We start from the raw sequence: 26,972 nt of genomic DNA, 5'->3' as shown, positions 1-26,972 counted from the left end.
TGATGTGCCAAATTATAATCAGTGGGCTCTTTTCTGTTGCTCTTCAGCAATATTTAGTATTTATCTTATTTAATATGTAGAATGATGACATGTAATGATGTGAGTACATTGTGACTCCCTATTCTTCCCACTTTACTCTCTAAAACAATTTGATAGCCATAGGAAGGCCAGCTGTTAGAAAATGGGGGAATTTTGAAACTCCTGGTTCTATAGAGATCTTCACGGAGCAAGAGTAGGAAAAACTTTTCCTTGAAGCTATAGTAGAGATGAGGTGTTAGTACTAATTTAAGAGCTTTTCTTGTGGCCTGGGGAAAATATCAAGATTTCCTGGTTCATTAGCAGAGTGTAGCATATGAAAAACTGTGAAGCACACTGGGAAAAGCTGTTCTTTTCCACTCATTTGTGTTCCTGGGAGAGTATTCTTGATCCTACCCATAGTGCTGAGCCAGATTTCTCCCAGTTCTTATTTTTAAGGAAGAGCTAGCTAAGGGAGGACATGGAAATAAGAAAACTTCCTTTCTGTATCTCAGTATAAGAACAAGAATTTACCATTTTGTACACAGAAAATCAATAATAAAAGCCCATCCTACCGTGACTTCTATGGCATAGTGATTGCCAATGGGTGAGAAATCCTAAGAGTTGGTTAGTTAATCTGATGGCTAAGAGCAAATTTTCCTGAAGAAGTAAAGAAATATATGTCACTCAAAAGCTGGAGGGAGGAAAACCAAGTTGGATGTCTAAAACATGTCTTCTAGGGAAGTAGAACTAATAAAAGCTCAAAGAAGAGTACTAAGATAAAAATTGTTAAAGGTAGTAAAAATCAGCCTAACAAAAAAGATATTTGAATTTATCTTGGGTTTGGTGATAAGTTTTTGGATATAACACTTCACATCTATGAAAGAAATAATTGATAATCTGTATTTTATTAAAATTAATTTTTTTTGTTTTGTGAAAGACATTGATAGGCCACAGATTGGGACAAAGTCTTTGCAAAAGACCTATCTGATACAAGCCAAAATATACAAAGGACTCTTGAACCTTCATAATAAGAAAAAGGAACACCTTGGTTGAAAATGTACAAAAAATCTGAATAGATACTTCACCAAAGAAGATACACAGATGACAAATATATGAATAGGTGCTCCACATCCTGCCTCATCAGGAAAATGTAAATAAAAAAAAACAAAAAACGAGAAACCACTGCCTACCTGTTAGAATGGGCAAAACCTCTGACATCATCAAATGGTAGCAAGGAGGTGGAACAACAGAAACTCTAATTCATTGTTGGTGGGAATGTAGACGGTATATTTCCTTTGGTATAGCTTGATGATTTCATGGAAATTTTACTATGTGATCAGGCAGTCCTGTACCTTGGTATTCCCCAAGGAGTTGGAAACATATCCACACAGAAATCTGCACATGAATATGTATAGCAGCTCTATCCATCATTGAAAAAACTTGGAAGCAAGTAAGGTATCCTTCAGTAGGTGAATGGGTAAATGAACTGTGGTACACACATACAATGGAATATTATTCAGTGCTAAAATGATGTGAGCTATGACCTCAATTCCCTTATGAATAAAAAGACAAACTGAGCTCAAAGTTAGCAGAAGGAAGGAAACAATAAGGATTAAATCAGAAATAAATGAAATGAAGAACAGGAAAACAATAGAAAGTATTAACAAACTAAGAGTTGGTTCTTTGAAAAGATAAAATTGACAAACTTTAAGCTAGGCTAACCTAGGAAAAAAAAAAGGAGGACCTAAATCAAGATTATAGGGATCCCTGGGTGGCGCAGCGGTTTGGCGCCTGCTTTTGGCCCAGGGCGCGATCCTGGAAACCCGGGATCGAGTCCCACATAGGGCTCCCGGTGCATGGAGCCTGCTTCTCCCTCCGCCTATGTCTCTGCCTCTCTCTCTCTCTCTCTGTGTGACTATCATAAATAAATAAAAAATTAAAAAAATAAATCAAGATTATAAATGAAAGAGAAGACATTATATCTAGTACTACAGAAATATAAAGGATTATAGAAGCTGTTATGAACAACTATATGCCAACAAACTGGACAGCCTAGAAGAAATGGGAAAATACTTAGAAACATGTAACCTACCAAGATTAAAACAAGGAGAAATAGAAAATCTGAACAGACTTATTACTAGTAAGGTGATTGAATCAAATAAAAAAAAAAATCTCCCAACAAAGAAAATCCCAGAACCAGATGACTTCATTGTTGAATTTTACCAAAAATTTAAAGAAAAATTAATGCCAATACTTCTCAAACTCTTCCAAAAATAAAGGAGGAAGGAACACTATCAAAATCATTTTATGAGGCCAGCGTTATTCTGATTACAAAGCCAGAAAATGACACTATGAGATAAGAAACTACAGGTCCATGTCTCTGATGAATATGGATGCAAAAACTGTCAATAAAATACTAACAAAAAGAATTCAGCAGCATATTAAAGCAGCATTCACCAGGTTGGGTGGAATTTATTCCTGGGATGCAAGGATGGTTCAACACATTCAAATCAATGAATGTGATATGTCAAATTCATATCTATATCGAATATAGAATGAAAGAAAAATCTTTCTATAGGTGCAGAAAAAATATTTGACAAAATTCAACACAATTCACAATAAAACCTCAAAATTTAGCATAGAGGGAGCTTAACTCAATCTTGTTAAGGCCATGTATGATAAGCCTGCAGCACAGCTAATGTTATACTTAATGGTGAAAGGTTGAAAGCTTTTCCTCTAAAATTAGGAACAAGACAAGGATTTCCATTGTCAGGCAAGAAAAAGAAATAAAAGGCATCAGAGTTGGAAAGGAAAAAGCAAAATTATATTTTGCTGGTGACATGATTTTATACATATATAAAATCCTGAAGACTCAACCAAAAAACTGTTAGATCTAATCAACAAATTTAGTAAAGTTGCAGGATACAAAATTCATCTACAAAAATCAGTAGTGTTCCTTTACACTAATAACAAATTGTCTGAAAAAAGAAATAAAGGAAACAATCTCACTTACAATAGCATTAAAAACAATTACTTAGGAATAAATTTAACTGAGGATATGAAAGATGTGTACACTGAAAACTACAAGATATTAGTGCAAAAAATTAAATAAGATGCAAATAAAGTGGAAAGTTATCTTGTGTTTAGAAAATGGAAAAATACTATTAAAATGTACATTTTGCCAAAGGCCATCTGTAGTTTCAGTGCAATCCCTATGAAGATTCCGATGGCTGTATCCTTTGCTGTGCAGAAGCTTCTTATCTTGATGAAGTCCCAATAGTTCATTTTTGCTTTTGTTTCTTTTGACTTCGTGGATGAATCTCGCAAGAAGTTACTGTGGCTGAGTTCAAAAAGGGTGTTGCCTGTGTTCTCCTCTAGGATTTTGATGGAATCCTGTCTTACATTTAGATCTTTCACCCATTTTGAGTTTATCTTTGTGTATGGTGCAAGAGAGTGGTCTAGTTTCATTCTTTTGCATGTGGATGTCCAATTTTCCCAGCACCATTTATTGAAGAGACTGTCTTTCTTCCAATGGATAGTCTTTCCTCCTTTATCGAATATCAGTTGACCATAAAGTTGAAGGTCCACTTCTGGATTCTCTATTCTGTTCCATTGATCTATGTGTCTGTTTTTGTGCCAGTACCACACTGTCTTGATGACCACAGCTTTGTAGTACAACCTGAAGTCTGGCAATGTGATGCCCCCAGCTATGGTATTCTTTTTTAAAATTCCCCTGGCTATTCAGGGTCTTTTCTGATTCCACGCAAATCTTAAAATAATTTGTTCTAACTCTCTGAAGAAAGTCCATGGTATTTTGATAGGGATTGCATTAAACGTGTAAATTGCCCTGGGTAACATTGACATTTTCGCAATATTAATTCTGCCAATCCATGAGCATGGAATATTTTTCCATCTCTTTGTGTCTTCCTCAATTTCTTTCAGAAGTGTTCTATAGTTTTTAGGGTATAGATCCTTTACCTCTTTGGTTAGGTTTATTCCTAGGTATCTTATGCTTTTGGGTGCAATTGTAAATGGGATGCAGAGAAAAGGGAACCCTCTTACACTGTTGGTGGGGATGTGAACTGGTGCAGCCACTCTGGAAAACTGTATGGAGGTTCCTCAAAGAGTTAAAAATAGACCTGCCCTACGACCCAGCAATTGCACTGCTGGGGATTTACCCCAAAGATACAGATGCAATGAAACGCCGGGACACATGCACCCCGATGTTTCTAGCAGCAATGTCCACAATAGCCAAACTGTGGAAGGAGCTTCGGTGTCCATCGAAAGATGAATGGATAAAGAAGATGTGGTCTATGTATACAATGGAATATTACTCAGCCATTAGAAATGACAAATACCCACCATTTGCTTCAACGTGGATGGAACTGGAGGGAATTATGCTGAGTGAAGTAAGTCAATTGGAGAAGGACAAACATTATATGTTCTCATTCATTTGGGGAATATAAATAATAGTGAAAGGGAATATAAGAGAAGGGAGAAGAAATGTGTGGGAAATATCAGAAAGGGAGACAGAACATAAAGACTCCTAACTCTGGGAAACGAACTAGGGGTGGAGGAAGGGGAGGAGGGTGGGGGGTGGGGGTGAGTGGGTGATGGGCACTGAGGGGGGCACTTGACGGGATGAGCACTGGGTGTTATTCTGTATGTTGGTAAATTGAACACCAATAAAAAATAAATTTATTAAAAAAACCAAAATTTGAATAATTCTACAAGATTTAAAGTAATTGCCTCTTAATTAAAAATCTCATAAGAAATACCCCACACCCAGATGGTGACATTAGTGAATCTACCAAATGTTTGAGATCGAGCTCTTCCATGTAATAGAAAAAACCTAATTCCCCCTCCATTTTATGAAGCCAGAGTATCCAGGATACCAAAACCGAATAAGGACATTTTCAAAAGGAAAGATACAGGTGAATATTTTTCATGAAAATGTAAAAATCGTAAACACATTATTAGTAAACTAAATCAAACCCTCCCCTTCACATATATGTTATCATGACCAAGTCTGGTTTATTTCAGAAATGCAAGATTAGTTTAACACTCAAAAGGCTCAATTGCTGTCAGCATGATAATAGTGGAATAAAGAATAATCATGTGATCATCTTAGTAGATGTAGAAGTATCAAATTTATTCATAATAAAAACTCTTAGAAAATAAATAGAAGACAAGCAAGACTAGAATACCTACAGTAAATATAATTCTGACTAAAGTGTTGACAGCTTTTCCTCTGACGTTAGTAACAGGAAAATGAAGCTTGCCATTGCAATTTCTATTCAAAATAGAGTTCTTAGCCATTGGAAGAAGACAACAAAAAGAAATACTAAACAGTGCCATTCCAAAAGAAGAAACGAAACTTGGTATTTGCAGATGACCAGGTTGTGAATATAGAACATTCATAATAATATAGATTACGTGAATAATAGATTAGATAATCAAAATTGCTGAATGTAAATTTAATATAAAAATTCAGTTGTATTTTATATAAAAACAAAAATTAAATGGAATTTTAAAAAAGTTATAATTTACAATAATGTAAAAATTTATTAAATTTTAAGGTATTGAAGGATATGCAAGACCTCAACATAGGAAACTATAAAACTATACTCAGAAAAATTAAAGACTGATACATGGAAAGAAAGATCTTATTAATGGGTTGGAAGACTCATAAAGATGTAAATTATCCCCAAATAAACTATAGATTCAATGCAATTCTAAACAAAATGCCTGCAGGTTTTTCCTTTCCTTTTCTTGTTTGGTGTGTGTGTGTATGTGTGTATGCATGTGACTTAAAAATCTCTAAAAGATTCTAAAAGGCACACCAAGAAACAGATTCTTAACTATAGAGAACAAACTGCTGGTTACCAGAGGGAATAGGTGTGGGGATGGGCTAAATAGGTGATGGGGATTAAGAACTGCTTTGTGTGAGCACCAAGCATTGCATAGAATTGTTTAATCACTAGATTTTACACCTAAAACTCATATTACAATGTACATAAGCTAACTGGAATTTAAATGAGGACTTAAAAAAAAACAAAGAAAATTAGAGGGAGAACTCAAAGATATATATATGTATGTATATAGTTTACATGGCATAATGTATGTCCAAAAGAGCCAAGGAAACAATAAGACAAGAGGAGTAGATCAGGATATGCCTAATAGACATTCAGACTTTCCTACAGCTTGTGTAATCAAAGCAGTATGACACTGACATCGTTTTTTTTTTTTACTATGACCTCATAAGATTTCTTAAGATGTTTTTATTCTAATCATCTCCTTTGTAAGATTTCCATATTACAAATATACTATGAATTTGCTTATACATTTCATGAATATATTATACATCTGCCTATGTATTTTATGAATATCTGTAATTTATACATTAATAGAATACAATTTTTTGACCCTCAAGAACCTATTTTTGCTTCCTGGAGGGCATCATTACTGCCATTGAAAGAGTATGATTAAGTGGGAAAAGGTTTATTTTACAAATACTGCTGACAAATTTGATCTCCATCTGGAAGAGAATAAGACTAGACATCAATTTCACACCATAAACAAATAGGTTTAATAAATATGAAAGAGAAAATTTTTAGGAATAAAATGAATATGTGTACCACAGTAGTAGAGGAAACCCATTTGAAAGCCTAGAAGCTTTCAGGCTTAAGGCTTACATTTGACCAAATGTAATAAATTTTTGTATAGTAAAATATGCCTTTATTTTATTTCATTTCAGTTAACAATTTTTTTTGCATCTACTATGTGGGAGATACTTTTTTAAGCACTAGCTATTCAGCAGTGAACAAAATATAGTGCTTGTCTTCAGAGTTTATGTTCTATGGGAGCAGAAAGTCAAAAAAATACATGTGAAGTGAAAGTGAAAAATAATGTGAAGTAGTAATAAATGCTATGAAGAAAAAGCAATCAGGACAAAGGGATAGAGAGGGTAGAAATACTGTTTTAGTTAGGGTAGTCATATTTTCGCTGACATCTTAAAGAAGTGAGGAAGTGAGTTGTGCAAATGTTCCAGGAAGACCTGCAGTGGGAACATGCTTGGCAGGTATGGAGAACAATGAAGCCACAGTGTGGCTGCAGCAATGAGGGAGACACTGGGAAATGAGGCTGGAGAAGCCAGAAACTGTGTACTATGAGGCCTTGAAGTCTTGAGAGCTTTGTACTTTTACACTAAAGTGATTGGAAGACCTTTGGAAAGCCTTGAGCAGAGAAGTAATATGATCTAATTTACATTTTAAAAGTAGGATTCTGGGTTGCCTGGGTGGTTCATTTGGTTAAGCATCTGACTCTTCTTGGTTTCAGCTTAAATCATGATGGTGAGAATCAGGATGGTGAGAATCAGGATGGTGAGATGGAGCCCATATTGGGCTCCACATTGGGCATGGGACCTGTTCGAGATTCTCTCTCTCCCTCTCTGCCCTGTCATGTTTGTGTGCTCTCTATCTCAAAATAAAATTAGAAAATAATTAGAACATGGGACGTCTGGGTGGCTCAGTGGTTAAGCGTCTGCCTTCAGCTCAGGGTGTGATCCTATAGTCCTGGGATTGAGTCCCACATTGGGCTCCCTGCATGGAGCCTGCTTCTTCCTCTGCCTGTGTCTCTGCCTCTCTATCTCTCTGTGTCTCTCATGAATAAATAAATAAAATCAGAAAAAAATAATTAGAACAAAAGTATGATTCTGACTTAGTGAGGGACAGTAGGCTGAGAGTGGGGAATGAGATCAAGAGCTCTCTTCAGAGGCTATCACAGCAGTACAGGTGACCTGTGGTGAAGGCTTGGATTACCTGATAAGGAGGTGAGAAGTGTCAGCTTCAGGATATAATTTTAGGGGACAGGATGAATGATTGGATATAGAGCAACAACAAGCAAATTGAGAAAAAAAAATTTGAACACATATGATAGGTGAAAAACATTAATAGACAAAAAGCTTCTACTTGAATTGAAATTGAATAAGAAAAGGACAAACCACCAGTATAGTAAATGAATAATTCACAGAAGAGCAAGTCAAAAAGACTAAGAAGCCTGTAAGAAATGCTCAGTCTCACTAGGTGTTAGGGAAATGCAATCAAAGCAAGAGTTAGACATTACTTTCCCCATGACAGAGACAAAAAAGAGTTAGCTACTACACTTCTCATTATTATTTTTCTCAGTAGCTGCTGTTTGTAGCACCAGTGAGAGTGTGGGGAAAATAGAGCTCAGACATCCTTGGTCAGAATGTGAATGGTTAGGGATTTTGGGGAAAGTGATTACATATTTTCGTTAACATTAAAAATATTTTCATTAGCACTAAAAATATATATTTTCTTTTTCTCTTGACTTTCCAATTTCACTTTTGGAAATCTATCCTAGAGAAATAAAATCCTTAACATGTACCAAGATGTTTATTATAGCACCATTTGGCCCATGGCAAAAAAGCTGAAAAACAAACAAAGTCCTTTGTTTTTTTTTTTTTTTTCAAAGTCCATTGTTAAAGAATTGGTTGAATATACAGTAATTCATCCACTCTACTGTAATAATAATGCTTTAGAGTGATGTCCTTTGACTTGGAGTGATGCATGTGACATAATGTTAGGTGAAAAAATCAAGTTGCAGAATGATGTGTGTAGGTTGACTCCATTTGCATATATGTTTATATGAGCATGGATTAAGATAGAGATTCATAGGAAGTTAACACTGATAACATCACAAGTTTTTAATTTTTGCAGAGAAATTTAATAAAGATTTAAATAAAATATTTTTGAGAACTGGGTTACAATGTATATAATCTGTAGTGTGGTATCTCTTAGATTTTACTTCCTAGCCTTGTCAGATGGTTAAGATTTTGGATGATGATGGATAAGTTCTCAAACACTAGAAAAACAGGCTTCTATTTCTTCAAAACCTAATTGGGACCCATCAGGTACAGAGTAGCGACATTGGCTGATTCTCCTATTCTTAATTGTTTTATTTTATTTTTTTTTAAATTTTTATTTACTTATGATAGTCACAGAGAGAGAGAGAGAGGCAGAGACATAGGCAGAGGGAGAAGCAGGCACCATGCACCGGGAGCCCAACGTGGGATTCGATCCTGGGTCTCCAGGATCGCGCCCTGGGCCAAAGGCAGGCGCTAAACCGCTGCGCCACCCAGGGATCCCCCTTAATTGTTTTAAAACGAGGGTAATGAAATTTCATCCAATGTAAAACTGAATATTCTGATCAATTTTTCAGTTTAACCTTTTATCCCTTTGAATCCTGTTTTAAATTCTATGCTTTTCCTTTTTTTTTTTTTAAAGATTTTATTTATTCATCACACACACATACACACACACAGACACAGGCAGAAGGAGGCTGCATGCAGGGAGCCCAATGTGGGACTTGATCCCAGGACTCTGGGATCATGCCCTGAGCCAAAGGCAGATGCTCAACCCCTAAGCCATCCAGGAATCCTGCTTTTCCTTTTTCACCAGTTCCCTGTATTCATTTCTTAGATATGCTAGTTATAACCTGGGGCAGGAGATATTTGTGAGCAAAGGTAAATTGCACTTTTAATGCAGTTCTAACCTAGGAAATCTCTAATTGGGGTAAGAGCCGCATTATCTGATTTTACATAAATTGTTTACTTCCCAATATCTTGGCATTTCCTATTCAGCTTTGTTATCTTAAAACTCAATTTCCTGCTTTTCCTTACATATGTTATGCTCTTTTCCTACACATAAAATGACTAAAGGTAAGACGTCTACTCATTCTTTTTTCTGTTTATTGAGATAAAACTGACAAAAATTGTACATATTTAAGGTAGAAGACTTGATCCCCCCCACCGAGTTTTGTTGAGCTGTAATTGACATACAACATAGTTTAAGTTTAAAGTGTTTGACCTAATGATATATGTATATATTATGAAATGATTACCATAATAAGTTTAGTTAACATGGGTCACCTCACATGGTTACAAATTTTCTTTTTTCCTCGTGATAAGAACTTTTAAGATCTAAGCAGGGCATTTGTGAACAGGGATTTGACATGTATATTAGCGTATTTGTGAAACAAAATTTACCACTTAATTTTTTAAGTCCTACTTTACTATCTTTATATCTAAATTATCTTGGAATTGCATGTACTTATTCATTTTCCTAGTATTTGCATCATTTTGCTAAGCATGGTGTTATTTTGATAGCTCACTCCTTTCTCCTTCCTTCTTCTAGGGTCCTTTAAAACTTCCATACCTGTATCTGTAAGGGAAGATTAGCAATTGTTTTTAACTGGCCTGCCTTTTGGTGGCCTTTAGAGAATGGCAAACAATTTTCATAGTTGTAGTTTCCTACTATATAACTTATATTATTATATTACTTATTTGCCTTCAAGATCTAGAGGAAATGAAAATGTTTGACTTATTTGTTGACAAATTCTGTGGAATATACTTCTTTAACCATTCTTTCTTTAAATTCTCATCTTTCGTTATCAGAACATTTATTGTACAGATTTTCCTTACATCTTCTCATACCTTAATTTTTTTCTTTGACCTATTATATCTAACAGGCTCAGTTCTTGGACCTGTGCTTTTGCTAGCTCTGTACTTTCTTCTTTGGGGAACTCATTTATTCTATGGCTTCAGTTATCTCTACCGGACGGACTTCAGCTTCCTCTCAAATGACAAGTGTTAGTTTGTTTAACTCAGCAATTTGTTATTGCCTCCCTGTCCTACAAGTTAGCTCCCAGTTTGTTATGGATTTTCTGTCACCCAGTTTCAAAAGTTATGAAATAATCATTTTTTTCTTTTCCCTACTTATATGTAGTCATCATGAAGTAGTGATTTCTTCTTTGAAAAAATACCTCATATCTATCCCTTCTATTTAGTCTCTTTCCATCACTTATTACCCCAAACATCTCTTCACTAGATTTACTATCTATGATGTTTCTCCTCCTCAGTCTATTTTGTACAATCACAAGGTTGCACACTTTAGTAATGCAACCTTATTCACCTAACTCTCCTTCCCAAATACCCTAGAAGGCTTCCCAGTTGCCTGATGAATAAAGTATAAATTCCTAGTTTGTTTTCATATTCCTTCAGAATCTTCTTCTAACTCTCCTTTACAGAATTGTATCCAGAGTGCTTCTTCTGAGCCTGCTGTAACGATAAAATTGCCTACTTCTCCTAGAGCATGGTGTGGCAGCATTGAATTCTTTTGCCTTTCTTGTACTTTTCCTACCTCACTCAGTGTATCAACATCTTATCCATCTTTCAAGACACATATACCAACCACCATTCCCTTCCCCACGAAGCTGTCCCCTTTATCTTCTTGTTCCAAGAGGCTGCTAACTCATACCATCCATCTAAACTACAATTTGACAGATTTTACTTTTAAAAGATTATCCTGTGTACACATATTATATCACTATATGTGTTAAAAGCTATTTTATTGCAGAGTCAGACATATATTTCTGTAACCCTAATTGCTAGAACGGTGCCTCATGAACATTGAGCTTAGCATGAGGAGCATTGATTGGTTGATTGGTTACACTGTCACTGAGTTAATATCATCATTGCCAAAGGAAATTATACATTTCTTTAATCAGAATGTTTTATTTCAGAAAGTATCCAGTCTTTCTTGACTAAGCCCATAAAAGTATCAACTTAGAAAACCAAGAATTAAAAGGTGAGATTTGTGGTTAAGAGGACTAAAAATGGTGAAACATCTATAGTAGGCACTCTATAGATGTATAAATTAAAGGGATTTTATAATTATGATCCATTTAGCAATAACTGGGTTGTGACTTGTATCTGGAGGATGGGAATCAGAAAAATCAGTTGACTTTATGAGCCTTCTTTTATTTTACCCTTACTCTTTTCATCTTTTTGTTGTACTTTCTTCCCTTACTTATCTTTGCTCCTTAGTGAACCTTCTTTTTTTTTACTCTTGACTTCTGATTCTTTCCTTCTTTTAACTTTGTACTTTTCTACATCCCTTTTTTTCATAGCATCATTTTCTTCTGTATCTTTCTTCTTCCTTGCATCTTCCTTTCCTTTGTCTTGCTTTATTTGATCCTCAGAATTCTCTTCCTTTACTTGAGATTCCTGAACTTGCAGTATTTCAGACCCACTTTTCTCTACTTGGTACTCCTGCTCTTGTGGTATTCCATCTTCATTATTTTCTACTTGGTAGTCCTGTCCTTCTGGTATTCCAGCTTCATTACTCTCTACTTGGGACTCTTGTCCTTCTGATATTCCAGCTTCATTATTCTCTACTTGGGACTCCTGTCCTTGTGGTATTCTGGACTCTCTCCTCTTTACTTGGGTTTCCTCTCCTTTTGGTATTCCCATGTCACTCATTTTTACTTGGTCTTCCTCTCTTAGTATCCTGGTCTCACTCTCCTTTTCTATGATCTCCATTCCTATCCTTCCATTCTCCAACTCAATGCCTTTTGTTTTCCATTTTGACTCTGTTTTGTGCCTTGATGTCAAGGATTCATCAGAATCTATGACTAAAATTTCCTTCTTTAGTGTTTTCTTGTTTTCTTCTTGGCTGCTCTCAGACTTTGTAGTGGCTCCATTTTTTAGAATCTGGGCCTTGAAATCTGATTTTTTTGCAAGTTCTGCATCCATGCAACCTGGAAATATAACTGAGCACATAACAAAAGTGCACAATTCAGATATCAAGTACTTTCTCTTTATTGCTACTTTTCCCCCTGATATTGGTTTATTTTTTTTGTCTTAAAACTGAAAAACTGAAGATAGCTTGAGATTTCCTGAAAATATAAAATGATGGAACTCTACACTTAAATTATACAAGTATTGATAATATTCCAGATTCTCTTTAATAAATTGGAAGATTAATGAAAGAAGAGGTAAAATGAACTATAAATGAACTGGCCGCTTTTGTTCAGTATATTATGGCTGATAATTAAAGCTTAGTAGCTAAAGGAGGATGTGTTCTGAAAAGAAATGGAATTTATTTTTAGAAAAATTGTGGAAAGAAGTAATAATTGTTTCTTAAAATAAAAAAAACTCAAAATATGCTTTGAGTATTGAATATAAGAATGTCCTCTCAATCAAAAGTAATAATAGTACTAGCTGGTAATTATTGGGTACTTATCATACATCAGGCACTCCCTGTTCTGAGCATTTTATATAAAATATTAATTCACTTAATTCTCACAACTAAAAGGGCAGGTACTACTATTATTCCCATTTTACAGATGAAGAAATTGAGTAAATGAATGTGAATATGGCCATGGAGTTATTCAGTGGTGGAGCTGGGATTTGAAACTGGAGTCAGACTTCAGAGTTCAGTCTGTTCCTTATGATAACGGCAAACTTACTTTACAAAAATTTCTGGTCCCTTTTTCCATGTACAGGTAAGTCAGCTCTACTATGTCTCAACTTCTGTGTGATCTAATAAACTGAATTTTTTAGCTTCTGCTTTATTTTTTCTTATTTTAGTGATTTGGTTTCCTGGATTAAGAAAAAATAATTTATGCTACCAGGAAAAATTCTGCGGGTTCTTGCTATGGAGGAGTGGCACACCTTCCTGTAAGAAAACCTATTTAAATATTTAATGGGGTAGAAAGAATACTGAATTTAAAAGCTGAATCAGAACACCTGGGTATAGTATTCTTGCTAGCTGGGTTTGTTTGGGAAAATCAGTTAATCCCCAAAGATTCACCTTCCTTTTTTTTTTTTAATTTTTTAAATTGGAGTTCAATTTGCCAACATATAGCATAACACCCAGTGCTCATCCTGTCAAGTGCCCCCCTCAGTGCCTGTCACCCAATCACCCCAACCCCCCCCCCACCTCCCCTTCCACCACCACTTGTTCCTTTCCCAGAGTTAGGAGTCTCTCATGTTCTGTCTCCCTCTCTGATATTTCCCACTCATTTTCTCTCCTTTCCCCTTTATTCCCTTTCACTATTTTTTATATTCCCCAAATGAATGAGACCATATAAGATTCATCTTCCTTTTATTTTGTTTCCTCTGCCTACTTTAGAGTTAAGGATTCTAAGGAAATATTTAAGAAGCATGGCTTTTACTAACAGACTGTTTCAAATCCTGGCTTCATACCTAACCAGCCAGGTGAGTTTGGGCAAACCTTACTTTCTTATTTGTAAAATGGGTACAATAGTTGTAGGTACTTCACAGAAGTGTTATGAGGATTAAATAATCTAAGTAAAGCACTCAGTATAGTGCATGGAACATAGTAAAATTGTCCAACAAATATTGGCTATTATTACTACCAATTAGATCATACAGGCAAAAACTCTCTCTGATCTATTAAGACAAGGCATTCTTAGTTCCAACCAAATACTTTAGAGAAATGGTTAATTGCTTTACAGGAGGATTTCTTGCTTAAGATTTGACCTTTTTCTTTTCATAGAAAACCTTTTAATATGTTTAGGGTTTGATGTCTGAAATATTGACATACACATAACCAAAAAACAAATAGTAAAACGTGACACACCTGCATTAGATAAGAAGGTAAGTATAAATCAAAAGAGATGTTGTAGTGTTTCCTTTTTGATATTTTAGGTTCTGACACAAAATGAAAATAACACTAAGAATGTTGCAATAATGCTTTACTGTGTTTTTTCCTCCCTAATGTACTGACATTTTATTCTAGACAAAGCCATTTCCAATTTACTAATAAATATCAATAGTAAAATATCCTAAGCATTTTAGTACTTAGAGAGTTCAGAATATTTTGATATCTAACAGTACTACCAGTAGACACTTGTTTTTTGGGAGGATGTGGTGTGGTGTGGAAAAGAGCATGTTTTTCCACTGAAGCTTCCAACCTTACAAATTCTGTGGAATGTACTCCTTAACAAGCTAATTTTTCTTAATATTTCTTAATATGCATATCTACCATCTCTTGGGAGTTTCATATTTACTACTGTGTACTGCAGACCCATTTTTAAGCTAACTTCACATCCTAAATTATATAGATTTTTGTTAATAAAAATATTCTAGGATTTAATGAAACAATGTTTATTCTAGCTACAATTTTCCTAATTTTATAGTATTTTAAAGAATTTTATTTTTTCCCACTAAACTAAAAAACACTTATAGTCACTTCTAATAGTATCTTCATATCTTTGTTTTAATTCTTTGCTGTATATTTTCTATTTTGAACCTAATAGCATAGGAGAAGTAAGCTGCAAATCATTATTCCATCAAATTCTAAGCTCTTCCCTCTCCCTTCTTTCAAATTTCTAGTTAGTGCATACATCTTTTTTTCCCCTTAGATCTCATAATCTACATGATATAAAGATTTGTAAGCCCTAGCTGAAAGTCCATTTACTGCAGGTGGTAGGCTATATGGCAAAATTCTAATTATAAGGGAATATTTCCCCCAAGATCTTGGCAATTGTTATAATGTATTCAGTGTACCTAAAGATTTTAAGCTGGATTAATTTTTGTTAAAGCTAAAAGATATCATGAATTAGCTATCATAGTAATAATTCTAATTATATAATAACTTTAAATAATGTAGCAACTAAACCATGGCTTTATTAGGAAATTATTCCTATTAGGTTATTAATCCAGTGGCTGCCAGAGAGAGTACACTCAGATCTAGAGCATAAAGATCTGTTAAGCATTAGGAGGATGACTCATTGTAGATCTCAGTCCATGAATTAACATTTAGAAAAAAAAATCATATACTTAGTTAGCTGAATGTGGAGATGAGAAGTTAAGAGAATCAACTTGAGAGGGTGATGAAGTTTAATGAGCTGATCTGTCTTCAATCTTTCTTTGAACCACAAATTAAACTTTAATCTCTTTTCGCTAAAAATATCAACTGGGAAGAATATGTTTGAAATATTCTTGTCAACAAAAATATATCTTTTACAAGAAAAAAATTTTAAAGATTGAACTGATTTTTTTCTGGCAATTTAAAAAAATTCATTATAAACGAATTCACCTCCAGGGAGGGCCTTGGCCTATGGTCCCTTCTCAAAGCCTTTTTTCTCTTTGTAAAGAAAACATACACTCTTATCACCTTCCCCATGTCATTTGTGAGCTGCAGATACATCATGACTGCTCTGAATGCTTATTCTTCAGAGCAGTCATGCTGTGTTGTGAATGTGAATGCAAAGAAAACAATTATACCTTTCAACTTTTCCTCCTCCCACTCACAAACCCACTCTACTAGTGTGAACTGATAAAGAAGAATGATTAAATATAAAGACATATTTTGTGTTAGTGTTTGGAAAGTTTGAGATGCTAAATTTAAGTTTTGCTTGCTTCCTATGGTTGTACCTTTACAGAGTTTTAAGAATTATTATTGTGTTTCATAGGATTTTCTTGAAGAGCTGAGGCATTAAATAATCCTGATGGGAAATCTGAATTTAGAAAACAGTTAAAAGCCAAACATTGATCTAAATGGGATATCTTTTATTTTTATTTTATTTTTTTTGATATCTTTTATTTTTAAAATGATTCTTTTGTGTACATTTAATTATATATCTTCCCTAGTGCATGTCTATTTGTATTTAGAAACATTTTATTTATAGATATGGTTTCAGGACTAATCCCAAAAAAGGCATTTGTGGTTCAGTATAGAAGGCAATGTGTTGGCATGGAAAGAGTATGTAATTCAGAGACAGGAAGTCTTGGCAGTGCTGTTTACCAATTCTTTAACCTTGGGCAAGTGTCTGAGCAATTTTACTGATCTGTGAAGTGTAGAATAACAATAGCTAGCAGGCAGGCTATGATAAGAATAAGAGATAATATTTTTGAAAATGCCTAGCATGGTGCATAGTATATGGAGGGGCTCAGTACCTACTATTCCTCAAAAGTAGATTTACTTAGAAGGCAAGATAACTTTTTTTTTTAACTAGTTATTTTTTCTGTTAATCGGATTCACTGGGCCTTCACTTATAACGAAAAAAGAGTTCTAAGTTACTAGCAAAGAACTCACACAATTTAGAAACCAATCTTTCTTTCATTATATTTTGCTGGGAGTTAGAAAGGAGATTTTTTTTTCAGAGCCTAGAAGATGGCCAGAGATTACAGCATCCTTTTGTATGAACTTCATCAAATCCTCTACAGCTGTCTCTCCAAAAATAGTTATTTAAAATATTAGAAAATTCTGGAGAATAGGAACATTTAAAATGATCTTAGAAACACAAATCTCTAATTTGGGAGTAGAAACAGCAAATCCAGAAAATATAAACAATGTAAAATATCATGGTTGAGAATAGATAAAGAACTTACCCATAGGAGATATTGCTAAAAATAAAACACAAAAGGTTAATCAGAGGGAATTTTTTAACTCAAGTAAAGTCTCACTCCCTTTTAGAGGAATGCAGAAGCAGCACCTTCAGGTCCTATAAAACCCTCTGTTTCATCCTCAGGAGTGCTGCTGACCAAAGCTCCACATCCTACTTCACAGAGCTGGTTTTCTTTAGGATGCCATTTGCCAATCCATATGCCATTTGCCATATGGGATTGAATCCTAGGTAATATCTATTCTACCAAATTTCAAACTATTGCATTTTCTACTGTAATTTTTCTCTCACAAGTCAGTTTTTTTGCCCACTGTCCTTTAGATCCGTTGAAAAAATGTGTATTGTTGACCAATTTTCAAAATCATCACTTAGTGTCATCCTGACACTTATTTTTTCTGTCAATTTTAGGTGATTTTCTTTTTTTAGTGAAAATTCACCATTGCCAGATGATAGCACAAGGAAAATAGCCTCCCTTGTGGTAAACTAGCTGGGTATACATACTACCAATAATCTTTGGCAGTCGATAACCAGAGTAATGAGACAAGATCATTATCTTTTGTTCCAAAAGAGAAATAGAGAAGAAATTGAAGTATAATAACATCATTTCTTTAAGAAATATTGACTACTCTAAAGTAGAAGAATGTGAAATAAAAAAAAATTGGGTAACAAAAACTCAAAGGTCCTAGACACAGAAATAGGTAAGGCCAAGAAATGATCCAAACTTACTTATTTTTCCAGAACTGTCCACTGAAAGAGACAAAAAAATATCAGTAGGTATTGGGTTTTCCCTTCTTCCCCAACCTGCACTCCTCTGCACTGGATGGATATCTATGTCATGAATAAGTTCCTTTTATTTAAATGTAGGGAATCTCCATTTTCTTTCCCTGTCCTCTTGGCCTGTTGTAGTTTAGAAAGATCTTGTGATTAGCTATTTTATGAAAAGAGTTTTATTAAGATATATATTTGGCATATAGCATTGTATAAATTTAAGGTATATGCAATATGTCAATTTGATACATTAGTATATTATAATGATTGCCATTGTAGAAATAATTAGAACCTCTGTCACATTACATAATAATACTTTCTTGTGATTGGAATCATGAAGTTCTAGTGTCTAAGCAAGTTTGATGATTGTCCTACAATATTGTCTATATTCATTATATTATGCATTAGATCTCTAGGACTTATTTACTACTTGTAAGTTTGTACCTTTGAATAGTGTCTCCTATTCCCCCACCCACAATCCCCTAGTAACCCCATTTTACTGTCATTTTTTAAAAATAAATTTAGCTCTTCTAGATTCCACATATAAATATTATACAGTACTTGTCTTCCTCTGTCAGACTTTTTCATTCAGCCTTATATGTTCAAGGTCCATCTATGTTGTTGCAAATGGCAGGATGTTCTCCTTTCTCTTTGTGAAATAATATATCCTATGTGTGTGTGTGTGTATGCCTGTGTGTGTATCTCGTATCCTTTTTATCCATTCATCCATTGGTATAGGCAGTTATTTTGTTTCTGTTCCTTGCAACTGTGAATAATGCTGCAATGAACGTGAGAGTATATATATATATAAATGTGTGTATATACACACACACATATGCAGGACTCGATCTCAGGACCCCAGGATCACTACCTGAGCCAAAGGCAGATGCTCCACCACTGAGCCACCGAGACATCCTTATTTTTAATTTTTTTTGATAGGCCTCCATGTTGTTTTCCATAGCAGTTGAGCCACTTTACTTTCCCATTAACAGCATACAGTGGTTTGCTTTCTCCATATTCTTGCCAACACCTCTTGTGTTCTTGATCATAGCCATTTTAGCAGGTGTGAGGTGATATCTCATTGTAGTTTTGATTGCATTTCTCTTGATAATTAGTGATGCTGACCATTTTTTTCATCTGCCTGTTGAGCACTTGGATATCTTCTTTGGAAAAATATCTGTTTAGTTTCTCAGATTCTTTTTTGTTATGGAATTGTATGAGTTCTTTATATATTTTGGATATTAACTCATTATCTAATTAATAGTTTGCAAAAAGTTTTTCCCATTCCATGGGTTTTCTTTTCCCTTTGTTGATTGTTTTTTTCATGTGCAGAAGCCTTTAAATTTGATGTAGTCTAACTTGTTGATATTTGTTTTTGTTGTTTGTGCTTTTGGTGTCCTGCTCAGAAAATCAATGCCAAGACCTACATTGAGGAGCTTCTTCTCTATGTTTTTTTCCTAAGGCTTTTATGGTATCAGGTTTTAAGTTTAAGTCTGTGAACCATTTCAAGTTAATTTTTGTGAGTGGTGTAAGATAAGGATATAATTTTATTGTTTTTCAGGGTTTTTAAAGTTTTCATTTTAATTCCAGTTAGTTGACATACAGTGTTATATTAGTTCCAGGTATACAATATACCGATTTTTTAAAAAAGATTTATTCATGAGAGACACATACAGAGAGGGAGAGAGAGGCAGAGGGCAAAGCAAGCTCTATGCAGGGAGCCTGAGGTGGGACTCGATCCCAGGTCTCCAGGATCATGCCCTGGGCCAAAAGCAGCACTAAACCGCTGAGCCACCCGGGTTGCCCCAATATACTGATTTTAATACTTCCATACAACACCCAGTGCTCATGACGGCAGGGGCACTCCTTAATCCCCATCATCTATTTCACCTGCCCTCCCACCCACCACCATCAGTTTGTTCTCTATAATTAAGTCTGTTTCTTGGTTGGTCTCTCTTCCCCTCCCCCCTTATTCTTTTTGGTTTTTGAATTCCACATATGAGTGAAATCATATGGCATTTATTTGTTTTTCTCTGACTGACTTATTTCACTTAGCCTTATATAACCTAGCTCCAGTCATGTCTTTGCAAATGGCAACATCTCATTCTTTTTTATGACTGAATAACATTCCATTGTGTATGTTTATACCACTTTCTTTATCCATTCATCAGTTGATGGACATGTGGGCTGCTTCCATAATTTGGCTATTGTAAATAATGCTGCTATAAACACAGAGATGCACATATCTATTTGAATTAGTATTTTTGTATCTTTTGGGTAAATACCCAGTAATGCAATTGCTGGATCATAGCATAGTTTCTTTTTTTCCCTTTTTGAGAAGCCTCCATACTGTTTTCCAAAGTGATCACACGAGTTTGCATTCCCACCAACAGTGCACAAGTGTTCCTTTTTTCCCACATCTTCACCATTACCTGTTATTTCTTGTGTTGTTGATTTTAGCCAATTTGACAGGTGTGAGGTAGTTTCGATTTGCATTTTTCTAACGATGAGTGATGATAAGTATCTTTTAATGTATCTGTTGGCCATCTGTAGGTCTTCTTGGGGAAAATATCTTTTCATATCTTCTGTCCATTTTTTATTTGGATTATTTGTTTTTTGGTTGTTAAGTTTTATAAATTCTTTATATATTTTTGATACTAATCCTTTATCAGGTATATCACTTGCAAATCTTTTCTGCCATTCTGCAGGTTGCTTAGGTTTATTGATTGTTTCCTTTTCTGTGCAGAAGATTTTTATTTTGATGTAGTCCCAATAGTTTATGCTTGCTTTTATTTCCCTTGCCTCAGGAGACATAGCTAAAAAAATGTTGCTGCATTTGATGTCAAAGCGCTAAACCACTTTGCGGTTTAAACTGCCTGTGTTTGCTTCTATGATTTTTATGGCTTAAGTTTCACATTTAGGACTTCAATCTATTTTGAATTTATTTTTATGTGTGGTTGTAAGAAAGTGATCCAGTTTCATTCTTTTGCATATAACTGTCCAGTTTTCCCAACACCATTTATGGGAAGTATTGTCTTTACTGTATTGGATGATATTCTTTCCTGCTTTGTCCAAGTTGATTTAACAATATTATTATATTATTACTTCTGGATTTTCTATTCTGTTCTATCAATCTGTGAGTCTATTTTTGTGCCTGTACCATACTATCTTGATTCTTGCATCTTTGTAATATAACTTGAAATCGAGAATTGTGGTACCTCCAGCTTTGCTTTTCTTCTTCAAGATTGCTTTGGCTATTCAGGGTCTTTTGTGGTTCCATACAAATGTTGATTGTTTGTTCTAGTTCTGTGAAAAACACTTGTTATTTTATTTTATTTTATTTTATTTATTTTTTAACACTTGTTATTTTAATAGGAATTGCATTAAATGTGCAGATTGCTTTGGGTAGTATAGACATTTTAACAAAGTTTTTCTTCCAATCCATGAGCGTGGAATGTCTTTCCATTTCTTTGTGTCTTCTCAATTTCTTTCATTGGTGTTTTATAGTTTTCAGAGTACAGGTCTTTTATCTTTCTGGTTAGGTTTATTCCTATGTATCTTATTATTTTGCATACAGTTGTAAATGGGATTACTTTCTTAATTTCTCTTTCTACTGCTTCGTTATTGGTCTATAGAGATACAATAGATTTCTGTACATTAATTTTGTATCCTATGACCTTACTGAATTCATTGATCAGTTCCTGTTTGTGTGTGTGTGTGTGTGTGTGTGTGGAGTATTTTGGGTTTTCCATATATACTATCATGTCATCTGCAAATACTGAAAGTGTTATTTCTTCCTTACCAATTTGGATGTCTTTTATTTCTTTTTGTTTTCTTATTTCTGTGGCTAGGAGTTCCAGTACCAAGTTGAATAATAGTGATGAGAGTGGACATCCTTGCCTTGTTCCTGATGGTAAGGGAAAAGCTCACAGGTTTTCCTCATTGAGAATGATGTTAGCTGTGACTTTTTCACATATGGACTTTATTATGTTGAGGTATATTCCATCTAAACCTACTTTGTTGAGGGTTTTAATCATGAATGGAGTTGTACTTTGTCAGATGTTTTTTATCCATCTATTGAAATGTTCATATGGCTCTTATGCTTTCTCTTACTGATGTGATGCATCATGTGATTTATTTGTGAATATTGAACCATCCTTGCAACCCAGTAATAAATCCCACTTGATCACGGTGAATGATTTTTTATAGTGTATTGTTCAATTTGGCTTACTAGTATTTTATTGAGGACTTCTGTGTCTATGTTCATCAGAGATATTGGCCAGCAGTTCTCTTTTTTTTCATGGTGTCTTTTTTTTTTTTTTAACTTTATTTGAAACACAGTGAGAAAGTAAGAGAGATCACAGAGGGAGAGGGAAAGGAGACTCTGCTGAGCAGAGAGCCTGACGAGGGACTTGATCACAGGACCCTAAGATCATGAATTGAACTGAAGACAGATAAACTTAACTGACTGAGCCACTCAGGTGCCCCTTACCTGGTGTCTTTGGTTTTGTTTTCAGGGTAATGCTGGCCCCATGGAATGAATGTGGAAGTTTTTCTTCCTTTTCTGTTTTTTTGGAATAGCTTGAGAAATAAAGGTATTAACTCTTCTTTAAATGTTTGATAATTTTCCTGCAAAACCATCTGGCCTTTCATTTGTTGCTAGGTTTTCTTTTCTTTTCTTTTTTTTAAAATTCATTTTCTTTGCTGGTTATCAGTCTGTTCAAGTATTCTATTTCTTCCTGTTTTGGTTTTGGTAGGTTATTTGTTTGTAGGAATTTATTTATTTCTTCTAAGTTGTCCAATTTGTTGGCATATAGTTTTTCATGATATTCTCTTATAATTGTATTTCTGTGGTATTGGTTGTTATTTCTTCTCTCTTATTTGTGATTTTATTTATTTGAGTTCTTTTTCTTTTTTTAAAGTTGATAAGTCTGGCTAAAAGTTTATCCATTTTTATTAATTTTTTCAAAGAACCAGATCCTGGTTCCATTTTTTTTTTTTAGTTTTTATATTATTTATTTATGCTCTAATCTTTATTATTTCCTTCCTTCTGCTGTTTTGTTTTTCTTTTTCTAGCTCTGCTAGTTGTAAGATTAGATTTAGTTTTTTTCTCTTGCTTCTTGAAGTAGGCTGGTATTGCTATAAACTTCCCTCTTAGAACCACTTTTGCTGCATCTCAAAGGTTTTGAACCATTGTGTTTTCGCTTTCATTTGTTTCCATGTACTTTAAAATTTTTTTCTTTTAATTTCTGGCTGACCCATTTCTTCTTTAGTGTCATATTTAACCTCTATGTATTTGTGGTCTTTCCATATATATATATTTTTTTGTGGTTGACCTTTAGTTTCAAAGCATTGTGATCAGAAAAGATGCATGGTATGACTTTGATCTTCTTGAATTTGTTGAGGCTTGTTTTATGGGTTAATAAAGTGATCTATTCTGGAGAATGTTCCATGTGCACTTGAAAAGAATGTGTATTCCTCTGTTTTAGAATGGAGTGTTCTAAGTGTACTTGTTAAATGTATTAGTTCCAGTGTGTCATTCAAAGCCATTTTTTCCTTGTGGATTTTCTCTGCAGATCATCTGTCCATTGCTATAAGTGGGGTGTTAAAATTCCCTAGTATTATTGTTGCTCTGCATGTTTTTTTATTTTTTTTATTTTTTTTTTTATTTATTGGTGTTCAATTTACTAACATACAGAATAACACCCAGTGCCCGTCACCCATTCACTCCCACCCCCCGCCCTCCTCCCCTTCTACCACCCCTAGTTCGTTTCCCAGAGTTAGCAGTCTTTACGTTCTGTCTCCCTTTCTGATATTTCCCACACATTTCTTCTCCCTTCCCTTATTTTCCCTTTCACTATTATTTATATTCCCCAAATGAATGAGAACATATAATGTTTGTCCTTCTCCGACTGACTTACTTCACTCAGCATAATACCCTCCAGTTCCATCCACGTTGAAGCAAATGGTGGGTATTTGTCATTTCTAATTGCTGAGTAATATTCCATTGTATACATAAACCACATCTTCTTTATCCATTCATCTTTCGTTGGACACCGAGGCTCCTTCCACAGTTTGGCTATAGTGGCCATTGCTGCTAGAAACATCGGGGTGCAGGTGTCCCGGCGTTTCATTGCATTTGTATCTTTGGGGTAAATCCCCAACAGTGCAATTGCTGGGTCGTAGGGCAGGTCTATTTTTAACTGTTTGAGGAACCTCCACACAGTTTTCCAGAGTGGCTGCACCAGTTCACATTCCCACCAACAGTGTAAGAGGGTTCCCTTTTCTCCGCATCCTCTCCAACATTTGTTGTTTCCTGCCTTGTTAATTTTCCCCATTCTCACTGGTGTGAGGTGGTATCTCATTGTAGTTTTGATTTGTATTTCCCTGATGGCAAGTGATGCAGAGCATTTTCTCATATGCATGTTGGCCATGTCTATGTCTTCCTCTGTGAGATTTCTGTTCATGTCTTTTGCCCATTTCATGATTGGATTCTTTGTTTCTCTGGTGTTGAGTTTAATAAGTTCTTTATAGATCTTGGAAACTAGCCCTTTATCTGATATGTCATTTGCAAATATCTTCTCCCATTCTGTAGGTTGTCTTTTAGTTTTGTTGACTGTATCCTTTGCTGTGCAAAAGCTTCCTATCTTGATGAAGTCCCAATAGTTCATTTTTGCTTTTGTTTCTTTTGCCTTCGTGGATGTATCTTGCAAGAAGTTACTGTGGTCGAGTTCAAAAAGGGTGTTGCCTGTGTTCTCCTCTAGGATTTTGACGGAATCTTGTCTCACATTTAGATCTTTCATCCATTTTGAGTTTATCTTTGTGTATGGTGAAAGAGAGTGGTCTAGTTTCATTCTTCTGCATGTGGATGTCCAATTTTCCCAGCACCATTTATTGAAGAGACTGTCTTTCTTCCAATAGATAGTCTTTCCTCCTTTATCGAATATTACTTGAACATAAAGTTCAGAGTCCACTTCTGGGTTCTCTATTTTGTTCCATTGATCTATGTGTCTGTTTTTGTGCCAGTACCACACTGTCTTGATGACCACAGCTTTGTAGTACAACCTGAAATCTGGCATTCTGATGCCCCCACATATGGTTTTCTTTTTTAAAATTCCCCTGGCTATTCGGGGTCTTTTCTGATTCCACACAAATCTTAAAATAATTTGTTCTAACTCTGAAGAAAGTCCATGGTATTTTGATAGGGATTGCATTAAACGTGTAAATTGCCCTGGGTAACCTTGACATTTTCACAATATTAATTCTGCCAATCCATGAGCATGGAATATTTTTCCATCTCTTTGTGTCTTCCTCAATTTCTTTCAGAAGTGTTCTATAGTTTTGAGGGTATAGATCCTTTACCTCTTTGGTTATGTTTATTCCTAGGTATCTTATGCTTTTGGGTGCAATTGTAAATGGGATTGACTCCTTAATTTCTTTCTTCAGTCTCATTGTTAGTGTATACAAATGCCATTGATTTCTGGGCATTGATTTTGTATCCTGCCACGCTACCGAATTGCTGTATGAGTTCTAGCAATCTTGGGGTGGAGGCTTTTGGGTTTTCTATGTAGAGTACCATGTCATCAGCAAAGAGGGAGAGCTTGACTTCTTCTTTACCAATTTGAATGCCTTTAATGTCTTTTTGTTGTCTGATTGCTGAGGATAGGACTTCGAGTACCATGTTGAATAGCAGTGGTGAGAGTGGACATCCCTGTCTTGTTCCTGATCTTAGGGGAAAGGCTTCCAGTGCTTCCCCATTGAGAATGATATTTGCTGTGGGCTTTTCATAGATGGCTTTTAAGATGTCGAGGAATGTTCCCTCTATCCCTACACTCTGAAGAGTTTTGATCAGAAATGGATGCTGTATTTTGTCAAATGCTTTCTCTGCATCTAATGAGAGGATCATATGGTTCTTGGTTTTTCTCTTGCTGATATGATGAATCACATTGATTGTTTTAGGAGTGTTGAACCAGTCTTGTGTCCCGGGGATAAATCCTACTTGGTCATGTTGAATAATTTTCTTAATGTGTTGTTGGATCCTATTGGCTAGTATCTTGTTGAGAATTTTTGCATCCATGTTATTCAGTGATATTGGTCTGTAATTCTCCTTTTTGGTGGGGTCTTTGGTTTTGGAAATAAGGTGATGCTGGCTTCATAGAACGAATTTGAAAGTACCCCATCTCTTTCTATCTTTCCAAACAGCTTTAGTAGAATAGGTATGGTTTCTTCTTTAAACGTTTGATAGAATTCCCCTGGGAAGCCATCTGGCCCTGGACTCTTGTGTCTTGGGAGGTTTTGATGACTGCTTCAATTTCCTCCCTGGTTATTGGCCTGTTCAGGTTTTCTATTTCTTCCTGTTCCAGTTTTGGTAGTTTGTGGCTTTCCAGAAATGCGTCCATTTCTTCTAGATTGCCTAATTTATTGGCATATAGCTGCTCATAATATGTTTTTAAAATCGTTTGTATTTCCTTGGTGTTGGTAGTGATCTTTCTCATTCATGATTTTATTAATTTGAGTCTTCTCTCTCTTCTTTTTAATAAGGTTCGCTAATGGTTTATCTATCTTATTAATTCTTTCAAAGAACCAACTCCTGGTTCTGTTGATCTGTTCCACAGTTCTTCTGGTCTCAATTTTGTTGAGTTCTGCTCGAATTTTAATTAACTGTCTTCTGCTGGGCGTAGGGTCCATCTGCTGTTTTTTCTCTAGCTCCTTTATGTGTAAGGTTAGCTTTTGTATTTGAGTTCTTTCCAGTTTTTGAATGGATGCTTGTATTGCGATGTATTTCCCCTTAGGACTGCTTTTGCTGCATCCCAAAGATTTTGAACGGTTGTATCTTCATTCTCATTAGTTTCCATGAATCTTTTTAATTCTTCCTTAATGTCCTGGTTGACCCTTTCATCTTTTAGCAGGATGGGTAACCTCCACGTGTTTGAGGTCCTTCCAAACTT

General features: G+C 35.0%; 1 protein-coding gene across 1 annotated transcript in view; it reads right to left on the bottom strand.

Annotated features, from left to right (window-relative positions):
- TSBP1 (testis expressed basic protein 1) overlaps window positions 1–26,972 on the bottom strand; it is a 194,843-nt gene that overhangs the window by 95,878 nt on the left and 71,993 nt on the right. Inside the window, exons 27-28 of the mRNA XM_077902617.1 lie at window positions 17,983–18,003; window positions 17,243–17,257 (exon numbers count right to left, since the gene is read on the bottom strand). Coding sequence (XP_077758743.1) covers window positions 17,243–17,257; window positions 17,983–18,003 — 36 coding nt within the window. The remainder of the gene's footprint in view (window positions 1–17,242; window positions 17,258–17,982; window positions 18,004–26,972) is intronic.

Source organism: Canis aureus, chromosome 7 (genome assembly GCF_053574225.1).
Source record: "Canis aureus isolate CA01 chromosome 7, VMU_Caureus_v.1.0, whole genome shotgun sequence".
NCBI classification, from domain to species: domain Eukaryota; kingdom Metazoa; phylum Chordata; class Mammalia; order Carnivora; family Canidae; genus Canis; species Canis aureus.
Note: the sequence above shows the minus strand (reverse complement) of the source record. Positions and strands in the feature narration are given on the sequence as shown.